Source organism: Melanotaenia boesemani, chromosome 13 (genome assembly GCF_017639745.1).
Source record: "Melanotaenia boesemani isolate fMelBoe1 chromosome 13, fMelBoe1.pri, whole genome shotgun sequence".
Taxonomy (NCBI): domain Eukaryota; kingdom Metazoa; phylum Chordata; class Actinopteri; order Atheriniformes; family Melanotaeniidae; genus Melanotaenia; species Melanotaenia boesemani.
Window position 1 is genome coordinate 9,431,530 of NC_055694.1, and position 10,727 is coordinate 9,442,256.

At 38.2% G+C, this 10,727-nt stretch overlaps 1 protein-coding gene across 3 annotated transcripts in view; it reads right to left on the bottom strand.

Annotated features, from left to right (window-relative positions):
* Positions 1–10,608, bottom strand: part of col2a1a (collagen, type II, alpha 1a) — a 28,890-nt gene extending 18,282 nt beyond the window's left edge. The window contains exons 1-6 of one of the 3 annotated variants that reach the window (XM_042004084.1): positions 4,197–4,462; positions 2,425–2,631; positions 1,294–1,310; positions 1,129–1,161; positions 480–512; positions 255–308 (exon numbers count right to left, since the gene is read on the bottom strand). In XM_042004084.1, coding sequence (XP_041860018.1) covers positions 255–308; positions 480–512; positions 1,129–1,161; positions 1,294–1,310; positions 2,425–2,631; positions 4,197–4,290 — 438 coding nt within the window. In that variant the 5' untranslated portion in view covers positions 4,291–4,462. Of the gene's footprint in view, positions 1–254; positions 309–479; positions 513–1,128; positions 1,162–1,293; positions 1,311–2,424; positions 2,632–4,196; positions 4,463–10,560 lie in introns of those variants that run through there. The other 2 variants (XM_042004086.1, XM_042004085.1) reach the window with 2 other exon arrangements.
* Between the last annotated feature and the right edge of the window lie 119 nt (positions 10,609–10,727).

Below are 10,727 nucleotides of genomic sequence, written 5' to 3' on the forward strand. Positions count from 1 at the left end.
CACAACTGACTGGAAGTATCAAAGAAGATTTCAAGTCATAGACAGTAGCAAAAACACAAGACAAAACCACAATTTATGTGACAAAACTGCATGACAGTATTTCTCTCATAATTGTTTCCTCAACATTAATAAGACAGCTAAATATAGAACACAGAAATGATTAGATCTGCTGCTGTTGTCTGATCCAGATTATTTAGTCGGTGTGATGTTTAGAGATGACTCATTCTTCTTTCTGAGTTGGTGCTATCGCTCACCTTATCACCCTTTGCGCCAGCTTCTCCACGTGGTCCCTGCTCACCTGGGGGGCCCTGCAAAAACAAACCATTATCTCAGCAACATTCAAGTTATGATTTAAACTCCTCTGAGGAAAACTTGTCAATATTATCACGTTCTGAGTTTGAAAATGAATTAAGTTGACTTTTACTTGTGCTTTGATAATCTAAACAAAATAAAAAAAATAAATATATTGAAATATTTACCATAGGGCCTGCTGGTCCTCTAGGCCCTACAACCTGCACAAAGATTAAAAAACATTTTTATTTATACTTCTAAAGCAATCATACAAATTACTTTTAACTACAATTTTCACAATGATTCATTTAGTAGCTTTTTTGCATGACCACATTCCAACTTTGCAGTGGGGGAGCATTAAACTCAAAATTATATTTGAGGAAAATTTTGTTTGACAAGACATGTTTTCCTTAAAAAAAAAAAAAAAAATCACCTCCTCTCAACTTGTGATTTGGCTGGCTTTTTTCACCTGAAATGAACTTGCACCAAAGTTGCTGAGAAGATCTAAGAGGATTTGATTGGGTTCATTATGTCCCAGGAATGCAGGGTTTTTCCTCACTTAATAGGGAGTCTGAAAATATTGTACTCAGTCTCTTCTCGGTGAGAAATGGCCATGCTGCTTAAGGGAAGACTAGAAAAAATCTGAACTAGAAATGTTAAAAAAATATAATGAAATTTACCAGTGTGACCTTTGTGTAGACGTATGTGGTAAGTATTAATAGTAAGAGAGTTGCACATCCATATATAATTAATCATTGCTAATAAAAGCAAAAGAATAAAAAAAAAGGTTTGTTTGTTCACACCACAAATGAGTGTCAAAAGAGGGCCCATACTTACATCTGCAATCTCTCCTGGTTCTCCTTTCTGGCCCTGATTGACAAAAGGAGAGTTAAGATGGGTCATGAACTCATGAAGTCCCAAAGATTTTTTTTAATTATTTTTTATTTTATTTAAATTTTTTTGTGCATGAACATGAATATTTCCCATTAGCCACTGCCTCACCTTAGCACCAATTGTCTCTGATGTTGCAGATGGATTGATGAGGGAAAAGGAAGAAAATATAATTAACAGTGAAACTTTAGTTAAAACGTTTCAGACACATGATTGATTTAAAGTCTACTTCGTGATTCTAAGAAAAGGAGACCTGCAAGCAAATGTAAGGATGCTACAGAGATCAAACATCACTCACCAAACCCAAAGGCAAGGAACCCATCCAGATTATATTAATGATGCAAGAGAAGCAGAAACAAGCATGCGCTGAAAGATGAAAGTTTAGATCTGATGTTGATTGCTAAAGATGAACATTAGTATTGATGAGCTTATTTCTTATAAAGCACTGCTGGTGCACTTTATATTTAATTATCTTACATTGCTACCAAATATGGTTTAAATAGATTATAAACTTCTGAGGATTTATAATCTCATCTGCACATTTGGCTTTTCATTAGTTGCTGAGTTTTTGTGGATTTGTTTTGTTGTGCAAACTGATCTAAATAAATCTCGAGTGATCCATTGCTAAGATCTTAGCAACAGCATTTTTGAAAATTTGCGTAATTTTACTTAAACAGATCATTCACAACAACTTAATTGTCTGTTTAGATATTTCTCAAACTTTATATCTGATAGTAAAACCTGAATTTGTTTTAAGGATTCTTTGTATAGTCCTATTTTTTGAAGAGAATTTGAGGAAAAAACACGGTAGCTTTGTAAAAAGCCTCCAAATGGGTCACATTAATCATTGAGTTGTGTCTCAGCAGCTTTGTGGTAAAACTGAGCAAAAGTGTGTCAGCTGGTTTAGGAGGAGACTATTCGGTACATCCCAGGATCCAAATCCTACTCTTTAACTGAGAGTTTTGCAATCCTGATGATGTTTTAAGTCTAGTCTCTGTAAAACCATGTAGAGGGTCACTTTGAAATAGGGAACATTCAGTAGTGAAGCCAAAATCAAGATTGCTTGTGATCAAAGTGGTGAAAAGTATTAAATTGACATCCAAACTTTGTAATCGGTGACATCTCTCTATCTGATCAGACATATTATTTGGAACAGTTCCCTTTTCAAGTGTTAGTAGGGGGAAATAAATGCAAGTGTGAAGAGTAATTTATTTATAGGTGTGTGAATAAATAAATTACAACCAATGGGGATACTGGCATCAGCGGGGCAGATGGGACAGCACTCTCCAGATGGGATGATAGGGTTGGCACACTCTTTGATCTCCTCGCAGATTATCTCATCACACAGAACCGCTCCGCTGTCACACACACAGATACGGCATGGCTCTGGCTTCCACACATCCTTATCATTATACTCCTGGCCGTCCTGGATGCAGCCACCTGCCTCTTCTGTGGTGGCCAGCAGGGGGCGTGTAGCAGACGGACAGGGGGGAGGAATAGCAATGAGTGAAGAAAAAGGTTGGTTGAAGAGAGAATGAGAAAGGGTAAGGTAAAGGGATTTAAACAATGATGAGTTGGTGTGGCATATGTTTGGGGGGGATATGAGGGGTCAAGGGGGAAAGGTGAGGAAATGGGAGGAGAAACAGCAGAGAAGGAGGAGTTGGTGAGTACAGAGGGGCGTAGAAGAAAGGAGCAAAAAGAAGTTATCCTGCATCAAATAAGCAACATAAAGCTGTTAAAGTGCTTTAAAAAAGTCTTTTCATTGACATGATAATGCATAAAATATGGAATAAGGAGGCTTTTTCCTTTGATGCTGATAAAAAGGTTGTGGTTTGAAAATACATGTTACATGTTACAAATCAGTAGCTAGGAAGCATATCAATGATGTACTGATTCCAAACTTAGTTCATGGGGCAGGAGAAAAAATAAGCCTCAAATTATTCAAATAAATTTTTACAGGAGCACAAAATGTGATGTGAACACAAGCCACAGTTAACTGCTGTGTTTGAAGCCCTAGCAGAGGTATTTCACAGTGCGGGCTGAGTGTACTTAACCTGCAGGCCTGCTCTGCTGCTCATATGAATGAACCTCTCTTATAGGGATACTGTGCCCAATTGACAAGTTGCTGCTGTAAGTAAACAGAGGGCCCTTCTAAATTTCTCCATCTGGATCCCATAGCTGTGTTAAGCGCCAGTGCAAACAGATCAAGGAAGTAAGAATGGGTGATTTGTTAAATGTAAACCATTAAGGGTTGGGCTTGTTAACTGCTGTTATTAATTTGTTCGTTTGTTTTAAAAGTTTATTTGTTCAAATGATAACTTGTAAAATTCATGGCACAAGATCAGCTTGTCTTCTTGTGAAAAAAACTTTTATGTCTAAACTTTTGAATTAATAAAATATTAAAAGCTAAAAGTTGTAGAAACAGGAAAACTTTGGTTCATTTGGCAAAGAAAAACTGTGGGACCATCATCTGTTCTACTCTCCTCCTAAAAGCCTTTGAGTCTTCAAGTTTGGGGTTAATCACTGTCTGACCCCATCACTTCACATCATGAAAACCCTGAGTCTGCACCAGTCAAACCCTGTGAGTGGGGTTTATTTTTAGGTCCTACAAAAACAATTAATTTCTCATTTTTCTATGGTTGATAAACACATCTGCTATATAGTAGATAAAAAGGGGATATCTAGAAGCTCTATTACACTTCTGGTTTAACTAAGCAATAAAAACTAGAATCACAGTGTGATCAATAGCAGCAGGAAAAGCTGAACAGCAGAACTCAGGTGAGGACAAACCTGGTCCTCCATCCCACACAGATGCACCTTGACAGCCTTACCCATCCTACAGAGAGAAATTCACAGGCTTCTTCATCATGACATTTGCCTGCCTGACAGCTGTTACTTTGTGAATGACTAGTAAAATAATCAGCGTCACTATAACTACTGCATCCATTCATTTCACAGTATGTTTATCTTCTAAAACTACAGGTGGAGAAATAGAAAATAGCTGTGCAACTTACGATCATCCTCTTCTTGACATCTGACAACGGATAGTAAAACAACTTGGGATGCTACAAGTAGCAGAACAGTCCTTGAGTCCACAAAGCTGAACATGTCTAAATATTAGACATGCAGGAGCTTGGGTGAGAAGTGAAGGGATGCCGGAGACCAGGCTTTCAGTCAGGTGGTGTGTTAAGTGTGTGTTCCCAGAGACTTATGGCACCATGCAGTCAAACCTTCCAAAAACTAAGTGGAATCCAACGCGGGGCCCCAGCTGGCACTCTGCACCCAGTGCGTCAGGGCAAGCACCGCGGTTTTATGTCCACTGTGCCTTGTATGGATCTTCGTATATTCCAAAATGCCAGTCCTTCCCCCAGACCCCCTATCAGGCTGAAACCTGAACCTCCTCCCCCTCCCCTCAATCTAGCTGCACTCCCAGGGATTTTTTTTCCTCCCTCTCTTGACCTGCTTAGTCTGGTCAAAAGATACACCTTCACTTTCAGATTAAAAAGTCAACCACAAACAGCAGAACACAGGTCAAGCTATGCCTCTACGACATATCATTGTGTCAGTGCACAAGAAAATCCCATATCTGAGCTTCAGTGTCATTTTTGATTAATCTATTCAAGTAACAGCTTTCTTGAGGACACGCCCCAAAACGAAGCACAGATCATTACTGAAATAATGCAGACATAGTTTGACTGTCTTGATAGCAGATCAAACAATTGCAGTATTTATCAAATGAGCAAAACAATGTTTTAGAAACACACAGCTGGATTTAATTATGAGTCAAATCCAGGGTCTTTCTGATTAAAAGTGTTCTACACAGCTCAACTCAAAAAAAAAACAACAAAAAAACATATGACCTAATGCTTGACTCCAACATTGTTTGACTTGCTTGTTGATTTAAATGTGTTTTGATTAAGTAGATGTACTTTTTCTATAAATAAATACTTTGTCTATTAAGCATTACCTGCTAAATACCCATGTTAAACTCTCATGCAACTCATATCTGAACTAAGCGCTGGTTCAGCTGGGTTCTTTGTTTTATTCTAGTCTCTTGGATTATGGATTGATCTCCAAACTTTAGACAGTCTTTAAATCTCAACCAATGAACAGTTTGGGCTGTTTCCCCACTACAGTAAAACTTTCTGAGAACCTATATCTTTGGTCAAAGACATTTAACAAGAGGCTGTAAGATCCATGTAAAAGAACAATCCTAATGTCAGTCCATCCATCTGTTATCTATACCACTTTGTCCAATGAAGGGTTGCGGGGAAGCAGGAGCCTAACCCAGCATTTTAGCAGGTGAGAGGCAGGGTACACCCTGACAGGTCACCAATCCATCACAGCAATTCTAATGTCTGTATAAAACAGAACTTTTAATTGAAACAGAGCTAAATGGTCTGAAATCAGCAGTTTAGCTTCTTGTTAGTGTTTCTTTATCACAGTTGTGCAACATGACTTATTTACTTTAAAAACAACAGTCCTGAGAAAAGAGCACATATTTAACAGGATTATCTATTGTGAAGCTGAGCCAGAGGTGTGATGAAACCTGTGTGTGATCTTCATTGTCCACATCTACAGTAGATAGGCCCAGGTGAGTAGGCCTGAAAGAGCGTCTTTGTCATGAGGAGAGGCACAGTAATTCCAGGGTTATGACCTTCGAGTGAGCCCCGCTCATTCCACATCCAGGAAAGAAAGATTTAGCATCTTACCTTTACCAGGTCTGAGTGGTTAGGTAAATTGGATTTATATTTAAAACAGATGTTAGCAGAAAACTGTTCTTGATATTAGCTCAAATCACTTCACACCAAGATGCATATCCTCTCTTGTGTACTTTGTTTTGATGAATTCTCATGTCCTGTCATAATGAGGTCTAATTGTTACAGTAACTGTACAGCAAGCAAGTTTAATACAGCTAATCACCAGGGGATTTTACAGATTTTAAATTTTTGTTATTCTAAATTAAGTATGACAGCGAACAGCGCCAATACTGATGAGTCCAGTGACCGTAACATTTCAGGAATTTACACAACCAATTTACCAGCTGAATCAATAATCATTGTCTTTTAACACAAATAGGAGTACACAATGCAGCTCGGAAGTGCTGTCAGGTTTAGTCACTGTTGCTGTGACATCAAAAGGAAGACAAAAGTGCATTTTTATTAGAGTGACTGATGGTTGTTATGTTATTACTGTTTGCATTAGTTTGGAAAATGATGAAAACTTTAGCACTACGGAAAATAGAGACAAAACTAAGAACCACCTAACATGTGAAAGATTGTGAAAAGATACGACAAGAAAGATCAGATGGTTATGCCAGCTACGGGGGCTCTGATCATCTACAGGAGTTAAAAAAAATTAGTGACACTATTTATAGAGCTACATTTAATAGTGTGGCATTACCATGACTCTTTCTAAAGCAATGTTACCGTAGTGTCACTGAATGTCAGTGCAACTGCAGCTACAAATCTGTGCTAATGTACAGCAGGAGTCCACTCTAGCTCCACACATCCTTTTTCTCTGGTGCTCTGACTGTATACTGCCTTCTCCCAGCACACACAATAGGCCTCTGTGTGCACGGCCCGCGGAATGCTGCGAGATGGCAGGGCAGTGGGATAGCTGCATGGTGAGGATGGGGGTTGGTGGGTGAGGAAGGGTGTGGAAGCTCAGAGGATGAAAAAGGGGAGGCGGGGGAGTGGGGTTGGTTTGAGGGTAGGGGAAGGGGAAGAGATGGTAGGGACGGAAGGAGGGTGGTGATGGAGGGGTTGATCTCTCTCTACTGTACGGGTGCACAGAGGCTCCAGGGGTCTTCAGGGTGGCTAGGTTTCGGCACAGTGACCATATTAGAGGGGGTAGATGCAGGCCTCTGTGCAAATACAAACCGGTGGCAGGAGGGTAGTCTGCACCCACCTGGAGGAAAGTATGACCAAGCCTTTTAGATGAAAGACTGTTTCACAATGTATCCTGCCCTTAATAAAAACTGTCTGCTATAGGTGTTTCTGTTAGGAAAAACAAGAAAAGAAAAGAAATAAAAAACATAAAAATCTGAGCTACTGGGATTTTGTTTATAATGCAACAAAACTCAAAAGACACACAGACAGCCCCCTTGAGGCTGTAATGCTTACTATCAGGGCAGAAATACAGTTTAAGTTCTGGGTTGTTCCTCTACATGCAACTGTTGATTTCTACTTGATAAAAAAAAAGAGTTATAATGTGTTAGGATCAAGCTCGTAAGTAAAAGTAAAAGACTGACAGGTGGGTCTGTGGGTTAAGATTTTTTGCTGAGCTCCACCTCTTGCTAAGAGGTCATTGAGACAACTGGAGTCAGGAATTCAGACAGCAGTTTTAGTGGTAGAACTTATCTTGTGGGAACCATGAATATCCACATAGGCGGATATGTTTAAAGGTGCTGCTTTAAGAGTTTTAATTTATACAACTCTATAGATACAGCACTCACCTCTTTAGGAGTTCTCAAATGCTGTACTCAGATTTATCCTTTAGCCAAATCATAGTCTAAGTAAAGGTGAAAAACAAATACTTGCTGAACATATACTTTGAAGGAAAATGTGTACTTTTGTCTATGCCTTTAACTCTTCCTGCATTATGACCTATGACACACTTAATAGACACATAAAGTGATATTTCATTCCAAAGTGATGATAAATTAGTAATAAGTATAGGGACTTCATTTGGGGAAGAAAGACATAATGATTACAATAAACAAAAACAGTTTCAAATGACATGCAGGCATAGGAGTATAAAGATAAAAGGCCCTTCCTCAAAGCTCTGCAGGGTGTTATGAAAGCCATTTCGCAAACTGCTATCCACAGTTTGTACAGAGAAAAAAAATGTAGTATGGTAAACTTAAGTTTCTGGGAAGTTAATTAAAATTGGTGTATGTGACACTATGTGCAGACTAAACCCAGAGAAGAGATAAAATTTGCCCACCCTGGGTGGCACAGGGATAATAGTCCTTTCCTTTAAGAGATGACTTACATGATGCATTAAATCTCTACAAGTATTTAACAGTCTCTTACAAAAGGATTTGTTTCTCCATGTGCTATTCTTATTTCATGCTTCTGCTTAATATCAGTTCATTACCACACAGCCAGTGTAAAAGGTTTTGGTTTGACTGTAACTAAAGAGAGATTGAATTAAGGTGTGATATGCACTTTGCCTCCGAGCTAATATTTGAACTTAAGTGCTGCATACGGTAGCATGAGTAGAATATGTTACCTCAATTTTGGGTGATCTGGAAAAGTGAGTATGCATGAGTTCTATCAAAATGACAGTGTAATTGTTAATATAGCAAGGAAAGGATAATAATAAGGCTAAGCCATGTTTCCAATCACTTAAATGGGTTTAGAACTAATAGCTATATGTTACACAGTTCATTATCACATATGATTGTTCTAAAATGGCAAGGGGAGCAAGGAGTCAAGGTCTCTGGCCAGCTCTTAAAAAGTTCTTATATGTCTTATGATCCCTTACATGTGATTGATGATCAAAAGTAAAGTTTTTGCCAAAGTAATCCAAACAAATACCCCAATCAAAATTCAGCAGTCACTGCCCTTTTTTTCTTGAAAGGCCATAAATCTGACTTCTCAGCCAGGGCTTTATCCAGACCTGCAGATTACTGAGCCTGAATCAAAGCACCAGAGCCGGTATGTTTCTTTTCCTGTGTGAGGTGGAGGGGGAAGAGGTTAAGTTTGTGCAGGCTTGGTGAGTGCAGCGAGGGGGGCTTTCTCACACAAGATGGAGGATGAAGGGACAAAGGTGGCATTCATTGGCCCAGGAATGGAAAACATTTTCTCCTGAAAACAGAGAAGCTGCAACCGGCAGAGGTAGCACAGAGAGGCCATGGGTTAGCACAGACCCCTTTGGAGAAGTGGCATACCTAAAAATGCAGACAAACCGACCACAGCCTAATGGGCTCTTGATTATTGTTAATGAAGATAATATCACATCACCTAGAGTCCACACTGAATATGATATTGCACAGTTTATATGAATGAGAAAAGCTGCATGTGCATTGTGGAGCTGAGCCTGAGGTTGATTGATTATCATCAGGATCCTTAAAAAGCTCCTGAAAGATCTAAGTTGAGCTTATAAAGACCCATAGTGGCCCTGATATGAAAGATAACAATGCACAGACATTTCAGATAAAGATCTATGCCAAAAAATCTATGCCAAAAAATTACAGTAACAATTACTGAAAACCTAGTCATAAAAAATACATATTCCTTAAACAAAACAACAGAAAACACATTAAAATAGAAATAAAATTAAAAAAAAAAGAAAAACTGAAACAAATGATGATAGATAAAAGCATTTCAAATATCCATTTTGTTAGTGCACCTAATCAGTCATCTAACAAAGTATCTGAAAGCAGAGATTAAAAAGCCAATCAGTAAAGTGTCTGAAGCAGAAGAAAACAAGAGACCACCCCTAGAGAGCAAGGATCTCAGACACATGACTGGTGTCCTCAGTAAACAAACCTGTTAATAGAGACTGACTTGAGCAGAGGGTCCTGGTGTGAGTGTGCCACCTAGAGGACAAAACAGTGACAAGCCAGTGAATCAGTGTTACAAACTCACCATGAGGTGTCACCATCTCACAGTGGTAGAAAATATTCTCTGGCACAACATGACAACTTCCATAAAATCTGTTTACTAGACAAAAGCACAAACTAAATAATAAACACTAACTCTCCTTTTGATTAAATGACTTATAATGAAAGAAACTCTAACAACTAACTGATTTACAATAATTTGATGATGATGATGATGACGACAACCACCTCACTAAAAAAAATTTTTATTCTCAGCATTACATTATACAATGAAAATAACAAAAATAACATTATCATTGATATTTTAATAGCTAGTCATTTGTCATTACTACCTATATTTTTATTGACAGTAATAATAAAAACAATAAATTACTGTTGCAGCCTGAAAACAAAGAATGTAATAAATAGTAGTACTGTATGTAGGTTATATAGCACAAATGGTTGAAGAGAGCAAACACAATAATCACAATATTAGATATATCTAATATATGTAAGAAAATTTTAATAAATTGGTTTGTTGTTGACTGGTTCGGTTTATTTAATATGGTCCAATTTGACAGTTGTTTATGCTCAAAGTTTCCCCTCTATGATTTCACTTTATTATAGAGATGTAATGATTTCTTTGTAAATTTTCCTTTGATTTTGATTATATTTTTTAGGTAATTTTGGTGATAATTATTGTAACAAAGATTTGCAGTATTCTTAATACCACGATTGATCAAACAAATCATTTACTAAAAGATTAAAGTGATTTTCCTCCTTTTTAATGGTACGATGAGGTTTTTTTTAAGTAGAAGCAGTCATACCTGGAAGGCTATATCAAACTCAGTTTTATTTCAGCAGCTGCTGGTTGTTGAGCCCTTCTTGTCAGAGCCGATGCCTCTGCTTCGTGCGGTCTGTGTCACAGCTCCGCCCCCGAGTAACAGCCTGTCCTGTACTTGATCCAGTCTACAAGACAGCAGCTGTCATTACA